Raw genomic sequence first — 22,478 nt, 5'->3', positions numbered from 1 at the left:
TTACACGCTTACAGCTTAACATTTTTCTAATATGGTTATATTATGAGCAATATCTTCACGGTGTAACAAATCTGGCTTCATACATTGGCACTACTAGAAGCATACAATCATGTTTATATCAGCAAAATGTTTTTTACATAGAAGTAGAATCTGAAATCACTGCACAACCCTCACCTGCCCTGTTGCATAGACTGTTTTAACAGACCCTCGCAAGCACTGGGTACAGTTTAGAATCACTACTTTTCGTTCAGTTGCTCTCTTAAGTTCTTCTAGCAAGTCTTCTCTGCTATTTGGGGCATTGCCACTTCCATAAGTTTCAAGTACAATACCTTCGATTGGAGGCTGGAGAAATGCTTTCACCTGTTGAAAAACAAGACAGCAAAGAGAGATGAAGGCTGTGTTTACATCACATTAAGATTTTCTTATATGGCAGTTATAAAAAATAGGCTTTTCCTGTTACAGTCCTATAGGCTCTCATGCCTTAGTCTTCTCATGCCCTTCTGTACTCTTCGTCTGCTATAACAAGGACTGAAGAAAAACGTTAAAAAAATGTGCATTCCAAATTCTTAGTTTCCTTTCAAATTCCTAGAGGGATAGATTTTAAAATAAACTATTTTCCACGATCGTGACCTCAGCGTGAGAAAGGATGCTATTGTTTAAGGGCCATTAAAGGGCTATAATGTTACACCATGGAGGATCAATAGGGTAGATTTACACTTACAAAATAAATACAGAATTATTTCAATCTAGAACTCCCACTACTGCCCAGATTTTTCATTTTAGCAAAGTTCTGCAACCGAGTATCTGCCTAACTAAGAGGAGTGTCTCACCTTTCAGAAAAGAGCACTCCACTGAGGCACGGAGGTTTTTTTTTTGTTTTTTTTTTTTAATATCAAAAAGCAATTGATTTAATGCAGAGCAACTAAAATTTAAAAAAAAAATCAAAAAAAGAGGTTCAAAATCTTTCTGGAACAGCTGTTAATGTGACAGTTATTGTGCCTCCTTCTAAGAAAATGCCTTGCAAATTTTTCTTCCTAGAAAAATATATTTTAAACAATCTAAATGTTTCCTTCCTGATCACATATGTTGAACACCATACACTGTAGATCCCTGTGAGACTAGCTATGCAGTTGGAGTTTTATTGCAAATATACCACCTCTCTGCCTTTCCATCTGTTCATATTCACCTAAAAAGAATGTTAATATAATCGAGGAATGCTTCTTAAACTACTGGATTCAATTTAAATTGGCAACACCCATGAAGGACCCATCAATTTAATGGAAGTGGTACTAAACAAAAATTTAAAGACAAATTCACCTAAACCCACAGTTCTGTAAAACAATTTTTAAAGGCTCAGAGCAGGAAAATCCTACTCCTCATCTTCAGCTCTGTATGAGTGCTGAGGATCATGCTAACCACCGGTATGAGATGAAATGAACCTTGAAAAATAAGCATGAGCTGTGGAAGAAATCACGCTCACCTCCACAATCATGTATTCTTTGGCAAGGTATGTATTAGTATGCCTTAATATGCAGCAAGAAAGCATTTCCACCATCACTGAAGCCTATGCTTCTCCAGAAAAGCACACTTCATCTATTTATGAGCCCTTGTAAGAAGTTAATTTTAAGTTTCAGAGCCCAGAAAGTTTAGATAAAAGAACTTTTACTAACAGACTGTAGCCCGTGAAAATAGTCTTTGAATGCTCTGATGTTACAGAAAAGGTTTATCAGAAAACAGATTCTTTCCCTTCCTTCCAAAACCCAACCACTGCTACAACAACATAGCATCCCCACTCCAGCTTACTAATCAAGTATTTGAGCATCATTTCATCCGCTTCCAAACCCCCACGGTGACACTCACAGCAGCAGCAGTTATTCCTGGGAATATTCGCAGAAGCCCAACATTCCTGTTCATATTGGTATGAACTCGAAATTTCTTTTTGGTATTGGCTCTCCATACTGTTTCCCAGTTTACTGCAAAAGAGAAGTGGCCTTTTCAATATAATATCGAAGACATAACATTAAAGTACATTTGTAGCACCTCATACTTACAGCGGTATCTTCAAAACTATTTCTTATATAGGGGACTCATGAAAGACAATATATTTTTTAAAAGAGGAAATGAAGAGTCATTTAAGACAGCAGCCTTAGCAGCTGATCTAACACACTTTATCTATTACATGCCACAAGATATGTCTTTAAGGCCATTTACGTCAAACTCAACTGTGTTATATTTTAGCTTTAACTCCAAAATAGTGTAGACTGAGATAAATCAGTATTACTTGTCAATATTTCTAAGTTAGTGCCCTTCAAGGAGGTATTTAAGTACACTTGTTTAAATTTAATAGCATTTTACAGCTAAGACTTCCAAAATAGACATTTTAGTTCACTGACCACTCACCCAACTACAATGCCTTCAAAAGAAAAGTCTGCTGGCTGTGAAAACCATCTGAGTACAAGCCTTGTTGGCATCAGCTCTCCAATTTCAGAGTGATCAGGAAGTCTCAACTAACACACTGATACGTACATCTGGTGTAGGCAATATACTGACTTACAACACATTGATCAGAACCTTCCTGTTATATAGCTGGACTGATATCAGCCTGGATTAACGCTTAGAAAATAGACCTTCATTTTCTCAGACAAGAGATATGACAAATGCATTCAGTGTTCCTGCTAATCATCTCCTGAGTTTATTATGTAGTTACTAATGATTAAATAAAATAGCAAGGATTCAATTAACTCCGATTACACATTTAGAGCTAGAAGCCAGCTGTTTAACTAATAGTTTGTTTGTGCCAAATTATTAGAAGCCAAGTCATGCATTATTGATTTCAAAATTTTACTACTTCAGTAGTGCAGACGGCTGCTACAAGTCTGCGAAGGAAGTTTAACAAACAGCCAGCAGCTCAGTGCATCATGCTTCAATGGAAGCAGACCATGCTATATACTTGTTTCCTTACTGTGATCTAAGCTTTTTAGATTTTGGCAAAATCCCTGAGCAACAATATAGATAAAAGGCCTGAATGCGTACTAACGATGTGTTCTCAGCCACGATAAGGGTTACTCAGACTAATTACTGTTAAAATCTCTTGCAATCAGCAGACAGCTGTTTGCAAGAGAATTCAAAGTACGTTTAGAAGCCTGCGCTGCGGTCTACTCTATTGTCCCATTACCAGAGATACTGAAAAGAACACAGTCCTTTCAGTCAGGACAGAAAAACAACAGTCACCTATAAGACTTTATGAGCCCTCATCGAGATGCTCATTAACAACAACAGCCTCTTTCTAAAAATAAAAATACCATACACAGCAGCTGGCTTGACATCATGCTTACCCTGCCTTCTGTACTTAAGTACATGGATCACTAATGCTCCGGGAATGAGAGAATAGAAATATAGACAGTTTCTGCAGCTCGTTTTTGAGAAGCTGGACAGAACGGTTCTGGAATCACCTGGCTGAAGCTACTAGTTGGCCCAGTAACTTTCTGGAATAAGTTAAGAAACGTGCAGGAAATAAATGGGCAAATGCATAGAATCATAGAATTCTGCTTGAGGTTCATAGAATAGGCTAACTACATTCACTCCTGAGCACTGTGCTTTAAGAAGCAGAGTTTAGCAATAAACTCAGTTGTTTCAACTTTCTAACAATCAGATCGATTATTTAAAAGCAGCCTTCTTTGTAAGAAGGGATAGCAGTAGAACTCCTAATGGTTTCATTATCCTCCATAAGCTAGGGCTCCCTGCCAAAACTTCACAAATGCACGCTACTACATTTGGCAACAGCTAGCATCCCTGATGTCTTCAACAAACTTGAGGAATGAATGGAGGAAACCAGCATGGCAAGGATAACTACACACTGTCCAAAGTAGAAGATCAACGAGAGAGATCAGAGGATAGGTTCAAAAGCCAGACTATACCAGGCCTATACCTGTACTCATGGGAGTACATTCTACCAAATAACATGTAGCCTTCAAGATAAATATAATGCAGTCAGACGCAGTGGAGTGATGCAATTCTAAACTATATTAAAAAAGAACTAGAGATTGTCTCTGAGTTAACATTCTCTTGGTCGTGAATCTCCCCAGTTTACATAATGTGCTCAGTACTGCAGACTCCACAGATGTCAGATTTCCATTAGACAAATGAGCTTAAAAAGCGGAACAAAAGGCAACAGTGATGCAAGAGCCACAAAACCACCCAGATTTCATAAAAGCTCAACTTCACTCAGATTTATTCAGGACTGTTCTAAGTGAGGCTACACAGGGGAGGAAAAAAAGGCACATTTAAAACACATCTTTTGCATTCTCCACATCAAAGATTATATCCTCCAAAAGGAAGAATATTTAGGCAACATAGTTAAGTTAAGCATCTTCATTGTACCGAATAAACTAGCTGTCCTGCAGCCAGTGGCTGTAGTGCACAAGAATCTTTACCTTTGATTAAATAAAAGTAATAACAATCTTAGCAGTCACTGACAGTTCTTAAATAAAAAAAACTCCTACAGGCGAAGTACAAAAAGCTCTATGTGTTGGTGTTCATAATAGTTTTTATCCTGGATAGATGGATAAGAGTGAATAAGAAGGGATACAGACGTTAGGCACAACAGAAAAAAGTAACCTGTCCTGACTTGGATGGGTTGTGCTTGTAAAAAGTTTAACTCGTATAGCCTGCTGTATTATGTAAATATGGATGCAATGCTGGGGAACAAACCTAAGTTAGCTACTGGTCTTGTACAGCAGAGAGAACAGAAAGGTAATGGCTATTTCTATCCTGCATTGAGAATGGCTTGGGACAGAAAAGATTGCATTATTCAAGGATGCTATATTCAAAGTATTAATGCCTTCTGTTTGTTTTTCCAAACAAAGCAAACACAAATAATACTCTGCTGCTCCCAATCCCTCTCTCCTTTCCAAACACTACAGCTTTTCAAATTACTGGCCAAAAAACAAATTTGAAAGAGAAGCATATACGTAAGTCACAAAGCGAATTAATAGGGTTTGAAGCCTGACTAGCTTTTGTTCCTCTTCTGAGCTCACTAGTGCAGGGATGGGAACAGAAGGCACTCAGCAGTCCATGAAGAGGCAGCTTTTGTCAGAGGAGTGCTAAGAAAAATCTCAGGCTTCCTTCACATCCTATGGTTGAACAGTGATGCAGAAGGAAACAACCAAAACCATTTTTCCTTCAAGACAAAAAAAAAAAAGGCACAACTTCAGAGTCCTTATCTTATTCAGCTTCACACGTACCCACACGTGAGATAGGTCTAGTGTGGAAAAAAAACAGCAACAATAACCTACGTGAAAAACAAAATAAAAAAGCAGCAGCAGCTCCAAACAGTGAAGAAAGCAGCAAACCCTCTTCTTTTAATACTGCCTATTCCACAGTGCAGGTTTCAACTTATAATGGGGGAGCAGTAACTCAGAGGGACACTTCCCTTATGAGTGGTGACTGAACTCCAAGTTATGAAATCAAACAAGAAATGCAGCTTTTCTTGATTGCAGAGCTCCAGACAAACAGCAACGCTTTCTTCTCATCCCTCTCTGTAAGGCTACCAGTGAGCCATGCCATTATATAAGCTACACCAGCGTTCATTAGAATTCATGGCCACAGCCAAGGGGTGGGGAACACAGGCCAACCTATGGGTGGAAATTCCTGATGGAGGCAAGCAAGCTTAGACCCCCTTTTTTGGCAGTTTATTATAAAACAATTGACACACACCTTTTGAAATGAATATTTAAATTGAAGGGTATAACTGCAAGCATTAGCATGCCTGCTTACAGGGGGGAAAAACACCAAAAGCACTTCAGTGAGCAGAGCTGGCATTTGCCTTAATGCATAAATGACTTGAGCTTTTTACTATAAATAACCAGAACTGCCAACCAAGACAGACTTGGCCAGTGGCAAATAGCTTCTCTCTAATGAGACTGGTGGGTAGACGAGACTACAGGGCCTTCCAACCTGCTGCTGCTGTACCACACCTGCACACACAGGCACAGACTCTTTTCATCCCCTACACAAGTTATGTTTCTAATCATACGGTCCCGCACATATGCACCACTCCCAGAAGTTACATGCATGCATGATGAAGAAAGTCCAGTCATGGTAACAAAGCAGGTTTCATATTTGCCTCATTAAGACAAGAGAGAACATAGGACAGTAATCGGTTATGAAATATACTGAGACTCCTCATACATTTCATAAGAAACAGACCTCCTCATCTCTCTTTGTTTTCAAAGCATGAGAGAAATAAGACAAGATATTTCATTTCATAAGTTGTACACATTTAGAAATATTGGGTTTTGATTCTCTGTTTTTCATTTCTACAGTTTTCTTGAAAAGCGTTTCCCACCAACATTAGGTTTCCTATTCATCTAAGGAGTTTGCTCAAATTTTTCACTTCTGTCAAGAGTTTTGTGTGCTGATTTGAAAGTCTTGAGGAAGCTGCCACACTTGTCAGCCTAAAATTCGGTAACAGAACTCTTAGGTGTTGGTAACACGGTCAAGGATCTGTCAGGTTCTGGGAATTTCACCTGAGGGGGTAGATGGGGAAAAATGGAGATTAAAAAATGAAGAAGAGAGCAGCAGCTAGAGCAGGGAGGGGAAACGAACTAAGCTTCTCCCTCTCCTCCCTGACTCTGTTGTCTTTGTATGGTATGTCTAATCTTAAAACACGTCTCCTCTCCTTGTTCCTGTGTACCAGTCCATGATTACAAGCTCTTATCCCATCATGCTCCTTATTCCCTCCATCTTGCCACCCATTACCCTCTCTGCTTCTCCAGAATTTTCATTCCCAGCTTTGTTACAAACTAGGAAGCCCCAGGAAGAGCACGTGGCCTACTCCTTCTGGCGTTGTCAGACTGCTCTACATAATGCTGAAGCAGCAAGAGTCAACCCAGTCTACAGGAAGATTAAGAGGTATTACACAAAGTGATCTGGGAAAAAAATAAAAAAAAAAAAAAAGAATTAAAAGACGCTAGATTTGTTTGGTTTGTTTCTAGAAGCCCTGAGTGGTTCCTTGTCTCTGTGAAATATTCATACTAGGACTGTATGAGCAAACACAAGGGAGACAGCTATGTTTCAAACAATCACTTTGGACAAAATAAAGCAGCACTGGTAGATTGCCCATACTATACACTATGTTTTCCAGAATGAAACAATCCTTCAATTCTGACACCATCATCTTGGATAAATGATGCTACCCTAACTGGGTAATCAACTGAAACAAATAAAAATAGAGCCTATCACACCATCAGTTTTTAACTCAGAAATCCTCACTGACCTCAATGGAGCATTCTACCGAAAAGATAATGGGACAAAACATGGGCCAAGCAAAGTACTTAGTAACTTTCATTTTTCTCCCTTAGACAAGGAATCACAAAACAGGTCATTTAAATCCAAAAGAAAGATGGCATGCGATTTGCAGCCTGATTTCATTATCGATCAGTCAGTAAACTGACTTTATTTATAACCTATCTGATGCACTCCATAAAAACCCAAGAAAGAAGACTTTCCTCAATTTTCTAAAACAATCAGCTGACAGCATTTCAGTGTTTGACACAGCACAGTAAAACAACAGTGGCAAACTCTCTACCAGAGAGATAGCTTATAGATCACTACAGTATTTTACAGGTTTCCTTAGCTTATCTGGCCCTGCTATAAACATAGCCCTTTGACCCTAGAACTTTTTAAAGTGACTGCCATGCATTTGGTTGAAGGGATACATTTATTTTTCCAAACTACAGAACGTCCCTCTCTAGTAGCAGAAACCATTCAGAATACCATGCTGCAAAATCTAGAGCTCCCAGCAAAAGAATTTGTGAACCTCCATCTACTTCTTATTTATGGGAATAATGGAGACTGTCACCAAGGACTCTATCTTCTAAAACATATCTAGGCTATCCAAAAGCAGCTAGCACAACTTATTTTTGAAAAATGTCCTTTAGTATGTTTTTTGACAGCCCCTCATTTAGCGAGACTCTAAAGGGGTCTTTTTTCTCTCCTTTCCAGAGAAACAGTACCAATGTTCAAGAACCAACACCAGAATGCTAATGACTTTACAAACACGTAATGAAATCTTTCTGTAGTTTCTCTCCTCCTTTTAAAGCAGACACATACAAATTATAAGGAGTCTTCATAAGTTAGGGAAAAAAAAAATCTTCACACAAAGCATAATTTTCAGTGTGTTTGCAGTTTAGACAGGTTCTAAACATCCAGTAAAACATCTTACAAAATGTCATGCATCAAACAGACAATCTGTTGAAACTGCATGTACTCAATAATGACTCTTTTGCCTGATCTCAGAGCCCAGCGCAGTCATTAATGAGAGTAAACTCTTTGTTCTTTCAATCCTCACTCACTCATTTTTATCTTCAGAGCAAGCATTTTCATGACACAAGGGAAAATTCCCTTTGGTTGGTCTAGATCTTGAGTCAAAGTCTGTCCAGCTCACATCTATATTCAAGAGATAAATACAGTTGAGTTCACAAATTCTCAGTCCTACTAATATTTGAAGTTTCAGAGCATATAAAGTGGAGTCAAAATACAGTGCTTTCAAACACATTTGAGTTTAAAAACAGCATTTCAACTACACAGGCACAGATTCTTTTCAGCTAAAGCTCTATTACATGTGGCATAAATTACAAGGCTTAAGAGAGGATGTTGCTTACTTGTAATATCAACCTCAGCATTTGCAAGTGGAGGCAGGTTAGGTGAGGAAAAGGCATTGAAACTCCCAGCATCCACCTTAGTCACCCTATTTCCCCTGTACAGTTTATTATAAAAATACAGGCACACCTGCAAAACAAGTAAAGAAACAGGTCTATGAATAAGCCAGTAATTAAAAGATTCAGTAGATAAATACTACAGTCTGTCCTTTATAAAGTGTTTTCTAAATCTTTAAAACTACTCAGAGGCCAGTAGATGTTTACAACTCCTACCCTTTCAAAAGGAATTGGCACATCTGTTGCACGTTGTTTTAAGAATTTAAGAAGAAAATAGGTTAAGAGCTAACTAGTTTCATAATCCTCTTACAAAGTAGAGTCTAGGAGACAGCAAATTTGCCTGAGCCCACTTCAGAGATAGAGGAAAGGAACAGTGACAATTTGTGCACACTTATATGTAAATTCAGAGTCCAAAATCTTAACAAAAGGCCTAGTAGAAATGAAGGATAACTTTCAAAAATATAAATAATATTAGTTTCTGTTCAAGCCCCTAAAAGTAAGTCAACTGGAATTTGAACAAAAACAGATACCTCAAAGTTGCTGTTAGTTATGAAGATCTTGGCCTTGCTGTAATATCCTGTAAAGGCTGGCAAGCATGGTAGAATTTAAATAAGGAGTAACCTGACCAGATTTCTCTCAGATTTTTGGCTTGCATTGCATCATCATCTTTAAAAGCAGGGTGCTGAAACTATGGAGATGCTTCTATGTTTATTATGTGTATCATCCTTGACACTTCAGTTTTCAGGTACTAGAGCTAGAAGATATTGCTATCAGTTCTAGCAAAACTCAAGAACTTCAAAGTAACTCTCAGTTCAAAAACTGACTTAGAAATGCTTCAGATCCCACACATTTGTAAGGGAACCTCCGATTTCAAGTCTGCTGCAAGATAAAATTCAGACTAGACAGTCTTTATAGATTGTACACAAGCAAAATGAGACATTAATGCTGAGAAAACAGTGTGTGCTTTGCCATGCAAGGGGCTGTTACCTCAGCAGAATCTTTTTTTTTTTTTTTTCCCTTTCAAGTGCAAATCCTACCAGATATTTTGAGTATTTAAGTATGTGTCCTAATTAGAGGGAGAAGAGCAGCTGTCAAGATGGTCTTCACAGGCAAACAGACAAACAGACCTCGGGAATCACGAACTGCCCAGCAAAAAGCAGTGCTCCCAGAAGGTTGGCTCGGCCATCATTCTGCAACTCATATATAGGCACCTGAAGAGTAGAGAATGAAATTAAACCCCATCCCTTCCATAAAGCCTACACAGCAGGAAAAAAAAAAAGAAAAGAATCCAACTTATGCAATAGAGATACATGAATAATTCATATAACAATGATTTATGACAAGTTTACTTCTTCATCCAAACTATTTTAAACTACAGCAGAAGGTGGGGTTTCCCTCTGCTTATCCGGCTTCTATAATGTAAGTGCTTAAAGATAACGTAGAGATGATTCTACTATGATTAAGCAATTGTTTGTAGAAGGAAAAATATCACGAATATAAAGTAAGCAAATTCAGTTTACGTGACTGAACATGGGAGAAATGCTTGTACAGAAGCAAGTCTCAGTTTATACAGAACTGCCTCTGTGGCTTCAGAACAGCTCTCTTGCACCATCTTTCCTCATAGTAGTATACAAGACCTGAGCCTGAGGTTGTTACTGACGGAAATGGACAAGATTAAAAACAGAAATCTGGTCTGCTGAATGACAGGGATGACTTCCATGCCTTTGCAGATTGTGTCTAAATTAACAAAGAGTCAGAGCTTCTTTCAGCAAAAAAAAAGTCACATGCTCTATTGCTAGATCATGCCAGGCAGCTCCCCAAATAATTAAGCAAAAAAAAAGTAAAACCTTGAATATGATGTACAACAACTGGACTGTTCCATGTCAAGTCACTAAGTGGTAGCTTACTCCTTCCTAGACTTTTGTATTTTGACTTCAAATACACCACGTGTAAAAGGAAAGTTATGAGATGTCGGAGAAGGGTTTTACAGTGCTATGTTTCATCTCTCTTTTGTGATTAGATTAGAGCTGTATTTTACACTCAAGCAAGCTATTCTAGTAAGACAACCCCTCCTCCTCTGACAATATGCAAAGGTCTGATCTCCAGCTAAGAGAATGAAAATTAATAAATCTTGTCTTTAGAGGAAAAGATAGACTGTGTGAGATGCTTCGTGGTACAGAAATGATAAAAAATGCATACAATGCTGAGAGATTGTAAAAAATGAGAAATAATTCAACAATGATTAACATAAGATGGGCTAAGAAACGATGAAGTAAAAAGTAATAAGCTTCAGGGCTTTAAAACAAACAACAAAAAAAAGACAGCTAACAACCAGCAGCCACCTGAGGCTGGAAAGATGTCTCTCATATAAACAGATTATTACACAATGGCCAATGACAGGCTCTTATATCTTTCTCTGAAGCATCTGGCTCCGACCATAATGAACTACTGGTCTGATGTGGTATGGAGTTGTAAAGTCACTAATGATAAAATTATGGGGCAGATCCTCAGCTGGTAAGCCTGTCAATTCTCACTGATTTCTAACAGCACTGTGAGCATCACCCTGGCGAGAGGCCTGTCCTGCACTACTAAAAGCCATAGTGACAGTCAAGATTCGATGTAGCTTTGCATACAAAAACAGAAAATGAAGTTTTATTTCAAATAAAGCCCATTACCTGCGATCCTGTCAGAACAACTGTTTTACCCAGGTTCTCACACATGAAGGATAAGGCTGAAGCTGTGTATGCCATTGTATCAGTGCCATGGAGGATCACAAAGCCATCATACTTTTCATAGTGCTCCTGGAGACGGAGAGACATTTTTCATGCTGTTAGAACAATGCACTGGCATCAAAGCGACGGATGGACTGCATGACTTTCACTGATGCAAGCAACAGTGTAATACTTTAAAGGGTACTACACGGGTAATTCCTCCTCAAGTACCCACATTTTCAGTTTAAACATAATTAAGGGTTAATAGGACAATAAACACTACAGCTGTAATTCTAATTAAGGAACAGTCAAAGAGATTTTTCTACGTATACATATTAATGCAGCATTTTTAAACCAGAAGACTGCTAATTAAGAAAAGCTTAGCAGTGGCTCGAAACAAGAATGTTAACATATGCAAATCGGTCGCATGGTCTGATTTCTTGTTGCTGCTTTCACTGAGGGGATTACATCATTTACGGGAACAGAAGAGGCAAATCGAGGCTATCATGATGTACATATAGAAAAAAACAGCCCGTTTATTCCGGTTGACAGCCAGGCAGATTGCCAGTGTGAGAGTGCCCTCTTCTGTTTCAACTCATCACTTCTCAAGCAGCACTCCGTTGCTGCAGCTCCGGAGCTGAAGAGGCTGTTTCTGTTTGTAGGTAAGTACACATGCTTGCCTTGGAACCAGGAATGAACAGATGCAAAAGAGAATTTTATAATGACTTTATGAAGTCGGAGTGCATTAAAAAGAGCGTGGCCAGCACGGTGAGGGAGGCGATGTGCCCCTCTGCTCTGCCCTGGCGAGGTCACATCTGGAGTACTGTGGCACTGCTGGGCTCCTCAGTTCCAGAAAGACGGGGAACTCGTAGAGAGTCCAGCAAGGGGCCATAAGGATGGCTGGGGCCTGGAGCATCTCCTGTGTGAGGGCAGGCTGAGAGCCCTGGGACTGTTCAGCCTGGAGGAGAGAAGGCTCAGAGGGGATCTTATCAATGCTTATAAATAATGAATAGCAGTCAAGTGGATGGGGCCAGGCTCTTCTGGGTGGTGCTCAGTGACAGGACAAGGAGCAACGGGCTCAAACTGAAACACAGGAAGTTCCATATGAACATGAGAAAAACTTCTTTACTGTGGAGGTGACGGAGCACTGGAACAGACCGCCCAGAGAGGTGGTGGAGTCTCCTTCTCTGGAGATACACAAAATCCACCTGGATGCTTTCCTGCCCAACTGTAGGGAACTCCTTTAGCAGAGGGTTGGACTGGATGATCTCCAGAAGTCCCTTCCAGCCCCTACAATTCTGTGATTCTGTGATGCAATCTACATACAGTTCTACACAGGAAGTTTTTAATGCAGAGCCACAAATTACGCTTTGTCCTGATGGAATAAAATCATCAGCTGGCTTTCAGAGGAAAAAAGAATTGGTTCCTCTATTTTAAGAGTGATGCACATAGTAAACACTTCAGTCAGAGAAACTGATGTCTCTGATGTAATCCGGTTTACATGGACATGATTATATAGCAGTCTGAACAAATACAAAAAGTGCCAGTGGAAATTTTTTTTTTATTTTCCATAGAATTAAATCAGATTCCTTTTGAAGTAGATTTCTTATGTTACATTGGGCACACACACTTGGCATCTCCTGTTATTATGGTCAGCTCCTAACCCACCCACACATGTCTACTTGTCCTTTACTATTCCTTCACCAATACTCATCCCTGCATGTTGCTATCTACTGAAAGTTTCAGTGGAGTTCAGTTTATTTCTCAACGGTTAGCCCACAGAACAACCAATGCTGCAAGATTTTTTTGTAGGCCAGAAACTGGGATGCATAAAGCGTGCTGCTGTATTCATCAATGCTGAATCAACGTAAGTGAATTCCAAGGGCTAAAATCACAGAAATAACCGCCTGTCCTCTCTAATTGAATCTGTACACTTCACTAATACTTTCAGCATTATGAATCTTATTAAATGATAAAGAACACAGCATGTCTTAAGCTTCACCATACAAAAGATCAGCCTGTTAGTTAAGGAAAAATCCTGAAGAAATGACTTAGAGTGTTCCATTCTGAGAAATCTCCAGCGTGTTACAGCTGCACCAAGGAAGCACTCAGGATGAACACAGTGTGGCAGTGTCTAGCCACAAGCTGGATAGCTAAAGAATTTTTTTTTCCTTCTCAGCACTTTTCACTTGGACTGCATGTACTGGATTTAGAGAAGTCGGATTCTGCGCATATTTTTTGAGAACTTGTAAAAAAACCTGACGTCCCATTAAGGAAGAAAGGTAAATTCTCTCCTGCTCAACATGGCATTGCCTTCTTTAAGATACCCTACTCTCAGCCCTGGGCTTTTCCCAGCTGCATCTCTGTTCCATACCCTCTCCATCTCTTCTCTGACCTGTCAAGATGCATTCCACAAGAGAAGCATCTCCCTCACTTTGATGGTTTCAGGATTAGAGGATCTAAAGGTCAAAGACTATTACATAATCTTCAGTAGCATTCCCAGCATTATTATACCCTTAGTGAAAATTGGTACAGCCTGGTGGAAGAAGACTTACAGCACAAAGACACCGCTGCAGAATGAGGAGGAGTGGAAGAGCAGAGTCTTTTGTAGGCCCATGGTTACTTATTGCTAACAGCTATGTATGAATTCCTGGTGTGAAGTATTTAAAATGTTTCATATTTCTGCTTTCTTAAAAGCACATAGTTAAGAAATGGGAGCAGAAGCAGAGAAATGCTCTTAATATAGAGAAGGATGTAATGAGTTTATCTGTATGTACAAAAATATTTATGGCTTTGATCATTTCCCAGTGTGTGAAAGCCAACCTTGGTAACGCTTTTTCTCCTGGTTGCAAAACCAAAGCTAGTAGGACAGTGTCTGAGTAAGAAAGGCATATGAAATTATTTCCTACACCGATAGCTAACCATTCATCTAGCAGAACATTCAAATGCTGTATAACTATACAACCTTCTGCTAAGTTACCTGCACCTAAGGATTTTACTTGACACTTTTTCAAACAGCCAACATTTTATAACATATTAATCTATATATTACATATCTTATCCAACCACAGCTGCAATTTTTCTTTTCATTTTATTTTACAGAATTATGGCTTGTCACAGGAAGAGCTATGTAACAAATGAGTTTGCAGCCTTTTCAAAATGCAAGCTTTGCAAGCACGGTACTTGTTGCTTTACAATTAACTAAGAAACAGGGATGACATTAAAACTTTAATTATAGCAGTTCCACATTGTTATACCTTGCTAAGTATACTAAACACAGCACTAGTTTTGTTTTAGCAACAAATGAAGTTTTATCCCACACCACAATACCTCAAGTTTCTTTGCAATTTTGGCCCAATCCTCCGGTGTCATGTTTGAAGAATCAAGTAGTGGTGACAGCTCCAGGATTGTGTAGAAAATTCTTTTGTTTTGCTTAGAGACACTAAAAAGATAATTCGGGGAAAAAAAAAGTCACTATTAGAGCTAACAGCATCTCATTGCCTCTCATTTTTTTCACTAAGGCAGTAACTTCCCCCTGTATCTGCAAGTCTGTAGCCAAAGAAATGGTCTTAAATTTGAAACATTAAGTTCCAAGTTTAGAAACTCATGACTTGATGTGGTTTGAAGCACAAACACTTCAATTTACTGAACTTAGAATTTGGGAGGTGGGGAGAAGTTGGCAAAAACAAAGGCAGGTAAGAATAATGCAGAGTCACTTTGTTTAAGTTTGGAGTTGAGTTCTAACGTAAGTTCATATCTAGCCTTATGGTTTAAAAAAGCTTTGTAAGCTATTGAGAGGAATCTCTAAAGCTCCCAAGATACACAGAGGGTCCACAGATGAGTTTCAACAACTGCTTAATGCTGTGATAACTACAAATTCCTTGCAACGAAGGGAGTCTTCTCTTCAGAGTCTTAGGACTGGCCGTTATTTTTATCTTTCTTTTCTCTGACCTCAAATTTCAGAAAATATTTCCTTTTTTTAACCATCAAGTAAATTGTTGCCAAATGACCCACAGTTTCCTACTATTAGGCTAGCTTATCAGGCCTGTTAGCATCTTGCAGTTAACGTCTCTTTTCTGAATTGGTACTGGACATCTCTCGTGAATGACGTGGACTTTAAGCACAAAATAATATCAAAGATCTTCAAATACTGGCATAGTTGGAAACAGTGGCCCCCACTGGTAATCAGTCATTGGTTTCTGCACAAGTGCAACCTCGATAAGTGAGAAGAGACTTCTCTCAGTACAAGGCAGATGAGACAAAACAACTATGCAAGTATAAAAAAAGTCAAGTACATGTGGGGCTGAGGAATGCAATGATTTCAAACTTCATATAGCATGAAGCCCAGCAGAAGACGACCAAAATTAGAAGTGCAAAACTCCAAATTTAGAGGGGAATTTTTTTCTGTGATTCTGTGAATTTTCAGTGTCAAAGGAGAAAATGACTGTGTAATCCCAGTGGGATTGTTACAGCTATCTGCTCTCCCTGCCTCCAAAGACCACCCATCTCCCTTTCGTCATCTGAAATCTGACTCTTCCAAGAGCTTTGAATTGCCAGCTACACAGGCTACAAACAGAGCAGGTGTTCTACCCCCACAAAATTTCCCCTTTCTCCACCTTCTTTAACCCATCAATATAGACAGCTGCATATAAATTGAGCTTTTCTACTTACAAGGTTTGGGGTAAAAAAAAAAACTCCACTACAACTATTTTCTGCTACCTTCTTGAAGCTTGGAAGATAATAAAATATCCACCATTTTCACACATTCTTATGTTAGCATTTTAAAGGAAATTTTCAAGCTAGGAATGACAAAGACCACAACTCATGTCACTAAAACTAACTTACAGATATACTGTCTGCTACAAGGTTAAAATGACAAGAAAAAAAGCATTTAAAAAACGCTGAGAAACAGATATATACTTAACAGTCAGAATATGTTTGTATTTAGCAGTGTAATGGCAAACAAGCAGCTAACATATCAGGACCACTAGCAGACCAGCTCAGCCCTTTCTACTTTCCCTTCCAAGGAAAGCCATCCAGAAGCATGGCCAACAGCATCACCTTCAGAGCATTCTCAATGTTACTCCACTGCCTGATGACGATGCAAAGTTTTGTTTAACTGTGACTGATGCTTCTACATTTATTTCCTATGAGCCTAAGACAAAGGCCATGATACTCCACAACATATGGATGTGCTTAGAGCACGGATTTCATTGCCTTCCCTCAGCGTTTGCAAGTGCTGTTTTTTCCCTACTTGCTGTTCTTCCTTATAACAATATAAAATATGCAATAAAAAAATAAATCACCTAACAAAATCTGAGCAACCACTCCCCATATGAAGCCTGTGTTGAGCGTTGCTTACAGTAGAGAAAGTGCTTAATCAACGTGGGGTTGTCATTCAAAAACAACTGACTTACTGTAATTATCATATGAAAAATTGCTTTATTGGCCATCACATTTATACGTGCTGCCTAAAAGCAACTTTGTAAGACAGTGGAAAATTTGTGAAAAGAGCTTCTCGAGGAAGTGCTGCTTAAGTAACACACAGCATACCACAACCAAGAGCAGCCTACTCTACTGCTCTCTCCAAGAAGGATAATCATTAGACGGTATCTTTGTTACTACATCACAGTTACAACACAGTTACACAAAGTTCACAAAATACTCCCATTTTCTTCCTTCAGAAAGTTGCATTATTTCTCAACTGCCTAGTTAAAATATCACTCAGCTAGTACAAAAGGGAAAGTGGCAGATTGCCACGACTGACCTCCACAAATGGCACACAGCAGTGCCAGAAAAAAAGAGGACAGGACTGTTTTTTAAACTTCAGTTCTTGATCTGAATTACTGTTTCAAGATTTTCTGCACTTCGTGGAAAACACACACCAAAAGAAGTATATTTAGGAGTCCAATGTGCATATCAGTACAGTTACATTTTAAATCCCCTAAAACATTTAAAAGCTATTCAGTTATAACAATACTGGAACAAATCTCAAATTTTCTTGGTATAGTCGTTGGATTTAACATAAATTGTATATTCACATCCATGTTAATCTGCTGGGAGTTCATTTTTTTCCCTTCATTCATCTTCCTGCTATCTGCCTTCTAAGAAGTTACTTTTAACACAGACACCTTAGTACAAAATAGAAAGAAATTAATAAACCTTACAATTTGTTTTTATGCTCTGATTTTTTCCAGAAAGTTTAAGGAATATCCATTTACACTCTTAAAACAGCAACAGTCCCATTTATTCTTGAGTGATTGTAAAATCATCCTTTGTGCCAAGTTAACATGTTTACAGGAGCAGTCATTCATCACAGCTGTGGAATATCTCAAATTAGCATACTGCCCTCTAAATAAAACGTAAAAGCTTACTGATCATTGCCCAAGAGTTAAGAAGTAATGCAGATTAATTGTAAGCCCATCAGCTATTATCATAATGTTGCATAAATTTGGGAAAGACAATCAGCTTTTGAGTTTTTTTTTTAAAAAAAACAAGGGCCTGCAGAATTAAAGCATGAGGCCTATTCATGGATGCATTAATTAGATGCTACTTTATCAGGCATGCCAAAGATAATTCACAGAGAGCTGTATTTGCAGCTTTCCTAGCTATTTGGGAATATTTGTATGCTTGCATAGTAGCCCATTAATATCAAAATTCAGAAAAAATATAGGATTTAAGCTCCCCAGAATGCCTGCTTGTTGACAAATTTATAAGTAATTTCTCAAGCAGTTTTATGACACTTCATATTTTGCAGAGTACCAGGCATCCTAAGCTTTTTCCTTTTAGAATCATGGAATCACAGAATCATCAGGGTTGGAAAAGTCCACTAAGATCATCTAGTCCAACCATCAACCCATCCCCACCACACCCACTTTTAAGTCAATATAAACATTTTTGCTGATTTCATAGTAGAATCTCCATATTAATTGTTTGCAGAGAGAATTATTTTAAAATCTACGCAATTCCCTCTCCCCAGGGAAGAAGTACTTACGGGAGCACCAATGTGTCATCCGGAAATTCATGGAGGTTGCACAGTTTTGTTTCCTGGGCATATGCATCATCATGCAGCATTGGCATCGTCTTCAAGCTGCTTACTAACTTATTGGCCTCAGGAGCAAGTCCTGGAAAAAAAAAAAAAAAGAATAAATGAAGTAAATAAAGGATGGAAGGTAGTGAGTAGCACCAAAAGGGGGGAAGAAATCAGTTTACACAGCTTGTGGCCTATCCTTCTACGTGAAACATTAAGAGTCTACTGCCAGTTCAGAACGTGAAAACAGTGTAATCACTCTGTGCAGTTATTCTTTTCCAGGCATTAAATAAATAAATCAATCTTTTATTTGGCAGAAATAACGTTACAAATCCCCTGCGTATCAAGTGTTTGTTTTACCTAAATTGTTGTCTGTGTGCAAATATGGATAGCAAAAAACTACCATTCTGTTCAGCATTTGCCATAGCTACCCTCTAGCCAGTGGCAGGATATTTACCAAACACGAATGTTGTTTTGCACTACAAAGCTGTGATATTTTTGCCTAAGCTCCTTAGCTTGTATCCTACAGATGTACTGGCACAGACAGCAAGGTGCTAGCATGGCTGTATTGAAAAGCTGTGCGTTAGGTCTCACTGTCAGTGGCAACAGCATTTGCACAAAGGGGAAAAAAAGGGAAAGCCTAAACAAATCCCAAACTAGGTATTGAGCATAGGCAGATATGGAAAAAGATCTGTGTTTATAAAAGACAGAGAAATAGCAGCTTGCCAGATGAGTCCTAAATACCGAGTTCCCCATCACCCTCCCTGGAACAGGAGCTTTCCACCAGCAGGTTGAAGACTGAACACCTTAACTGGCACAGTGAAGGTACATGAGTACTAGATGATCTTAGAGGTCTTTTCCAACTTTAATGATTCTATGGATGCATCCTAAGCTCTGTTCACCCTCTCCTGGCCCTGGACATCCTCCTTTCTGTGGCAGTGACCTTGAAGATGGCTGAGTCCTACACCAGCCCAAGCCTGTGAAGGGTGTGCTGCACCTGCAGGCATTCTGGGGGCAACCAGGTATTTCAAAAGGAATCCAAATGCTGCTCTCTGCTAGATAAAACGGCATCCTCAACATTTAACATTACATCTGGTTTGACAGAGCTGAGTTCCACTGTAAACTCAGCCTGCAGCTGCTCTGATAGTGGTAGGATGAAGGTTGTCTCTGCATTTGGCTGCTGAAACGAGCTGAGAGGAAGATGGTGTGAATTTAGCAAAGTGGAACATTACATATTTTATTAACTCTTATATCTTTAAATGCCAGCAGCACATTAGGAGTTTCTGGATCAGCAGTATTCCAATTAGATTACAACAATTCCAATTACAAAATTATACTACAGTGTTCAAGCAGAGGCACTTCTTTCTGAAATCCAAGATTCTACTGGTACTGCTGTCCAGATCTGTGCAGTCTCACCTGCTCTGACAGCGAAGAAATTCTCAAACCTCATAATACAATTTCTGCCAGTTCCAGACAGTCACAGTTTGAGGCTAAATAATCAGAGAATCATCACCACCTGGTCCAACTCCCCTCCAAGGAACAGGGACATCTACAGCTAGAAGAATTCTCTCCCACTTCCCAGCTCTTCTGTTTGCCTGAACACAACTTGCACACAAGTTCACTATTTTTTTTTATTATTTCATCTTCAAACAAATTTGTTCTTTAAAATATTCCAAAGTACAGAGAAACAGCAACAGCATTAGCTGAAGTGCATGCAGCCTGCTTTACTTTCCAAACTGATGAAAAATCCCTAAGAATGCCCTAATCTCTTTGCTGGCTTGCCCTAAATGAAGTACGAGGCCTTTTCATAGCCAGCTTCCTTGCAGGATGGCAACAGCATTTGAGTGGCTTTGGTTGGATTCCTACCGGAACATTTTGTTTTACAAAATATACTTAACGTGCTTCCAGCTTTGGATGTTTTGTTGCTTCAGTTACAAACCCCGCTTATTCCTAGTAAAGATTTCCCTAGCTTACTCACGAATGGCCACTGCACTTGGATATAGAGTCATCCTGGCTCTGAAGCTCCCACAGTAGCACAGTGTTGTAGCACAGTGTTTTTTTGTTTTCCCTTGTTCACCTTACTCTGAATACTGGCAATGGATTAGAGAGCTTACTTCTTCTATTTGCTCTAAGAGCAGGAGAGCTGATGAACGATAATATTTTTAAATCTCTTCCCAATGAATGTTCCTCATCTCTGGATCACAAGGCTGATGGGATTTTCCTGTGCCTGCTTGACTGTGATGAAACCTTCAGAGATTCTGCAGACACACCAAAGACATCTGGCTCACAACCTACACCATCCCCTGCACGCACCCACATTTGGCAGTATTTTCTGCTCCACTGCTTCAAGGAGCCACGCAGGAGAACTCAAGCACAACAGTTTTAAGAACACTTCTACTTTATTATGCATGGAAAATATCTTCTGTGAGCCAAACTCATTAACCAAGCATTTGTAGCAGCTTTACCCCTGCAGAGAAGAGGCAAGTCATGCAACTCATCCAAACACCTCTCATCAGCTGCTGACCTGTTCCTCTGCAGTTGGCCAACCCCATGGTGAGAAGAACAAGGATGATTCTGTCTCACCTGGAGCCAAGGACTGTTTTGCTCCAGTACTAAAATACAGCGATAGCTACTTATCAGTCTCATTAACCTACAGCCTGCGTTGCAGCAGAGAAGGGGGAGCTGAAACACTCCAATTCAGCTGTGTCTTGGGGGCTTTTGACACTCAAAGAACCCACCAAAGGAGTTGGGTCCTGTTTGGACCACACCAGTCAGTCCTTCAGCAGTCTACTACATCTAGAAAAGACAAAATTAACTGTTACCCACAAAGACTATTCCAAGTAATCCTTCTAAGGGGATTTAGCTTAGCCCTACTTGTGTTTGTTAGGTAGGATTTCTTTTCTCACTTTTTGAGATAAAAGCTATGAAAGAGAGCAGTACTCAAGGCTGAGGAAAAGACCTTCCTGAAAGGACAATCCAGGAGGAGCAGAGCACAATCTTGACGTGAGGATCAGTGTTACAATAACCTCACTGCACAGAGCAGCAGGATTATCCTTCTGAACTGAGCTGCTGATAAGCCAAAAGAGGTGGGAGGAATGAAGTAGGGGGAAGCAAAAGGAAGAAATCTAAAACATGCACTGAGATGGCTTATTTGAATCTAAAGCAGAAATGCTGGGGGAGGCTGCAGGTGACTTTGGTTGTCACCTCAACACAGAGACCACCCATCCCCTGAAAAAGACTCCCGCAGGACTAAGCTCCAGGGCCATAGGGAGTTCAAGAGGTCTGAGAGGCACTGAGGTTGCCACATGTGCACAGATCAACTGCAAAGCACCTGCAGTGGGCTTACCATCAGACCAGGCAGCAATCAACAATCATCCATACATGCACAACGAGCCCAGGAAACGTGACTGTAACCTGCACTGCACGTGGAGGCAGCTCTACATAGGCCTGATGTGTTCTGAAGGGAGTAAGCTCCTACTGTCAGCATTTACAAATGATACCATCTTTTCTAGTAAGAGGAAAGGCCATAAAAGAGCTTGTCAACCTATATGGGAATTAGGTGGGAGCCTTGCTTGCACCCTTCAATTGCTGCTGTAAAGTTTCATGCTGCTCAAGGAACCCACTGCTGTTTACTTTGCTTGAAATAAAACACAGCTTGAGCTACGGTTCTAAGCAGGTGTTTTCTAGCTATTGATTAATAAAAGAAACAAGCATATTGTGGAGGTTTTTTTTTTTTTAACCTTTTAAGCATGCTGCTTTTCTCATGCCCTTTCACCAGCTTCAGTCTAAACACGAAGGACTGCCAAATATTCTTAAAGAGGCACTCCAGCTGCTCTGCTGCTGGATCTGTGCACAAGAAGCAGGGAGAACCCTCACTGGGATGCAGCACATCAGCAGCATCGGATCAGAACTATCAGATTGTTTGCATATGCTGTAATGACTGACACGTGTTAGGCAACAGAAATAAAGCATACGATCCAAAGAGACCATGGAGTTCATTCATAAAAGAATGGAGACTTT

General features: G+C 39.5%; 1 protein-coding gene across 1 annotated transcript in view; it reads right to left on the bottom strand.

The window, feature by feature from the left end:
* Nucleotides 1-18,625, bottom strand: part of ASPG (asparaginase) — a gene marked incomplete at its 5' end in the record, with an annotated part of 39,990 nt that extends 21,365 nt beyond the window's left edge. The window contains 7 exons of the mRNA XM_031553788.1: nucleotides 175-360; nucleotides 1,861-1,973; nucleotides 8,664-8,790; nucleotides 9,845-9,928; nucleotides 11,393-11,518; nucleotides 14,759-14,870; nucleotides 18,423-18,625. Of these exons, the coding sequence (XP_031409648.1) occupies nucleotides 175-360; nucleotides 1,861-1,973; nucleotides 8,664-8,790; nucleotides 9,845-9,928; nucleotides 11,393-11,518; nucleotides 14,759-14,870; nucleotides 18,423-18,625 (951 nt within the window). The remainder of the gene's footprint in view (nucleotides 1-174; nucleotides 361-1,860; nucleotides 1,974-8,663; nucleotides 8,791-9,844; nucleotides 9,929-11,392; nucleotides 11,519-14,758; nucleotides 14,871-18,422) is intronic.
* Nucleotides 18,626-22,478: the final 3,853 nt, after the last annotated feature.

The sequence above is a fragment of the Meleagris gallopavo genome, chromosome 5 (assembly GCF_000146605.3).
Source record: "Meleagris gallopavo isolate NT-WF06-2002-E0010 breed Aviagen turkey brand Nicholas breeding stock chromosome 5, Turkey_5.1, whole genome shotgun sequence".
NCBI classification, from domain to species: domain Eukaryota; kingdom Metazoa; phylum Chordata; class Aves; order Galliformes; family Phasianidae; genus Meleagris; species Meleagris gallopavo.
Note: the sequence above shows the minus strand (reverse complement) of the source record. Positions and strands in the feature narration are given on the sequence as shown.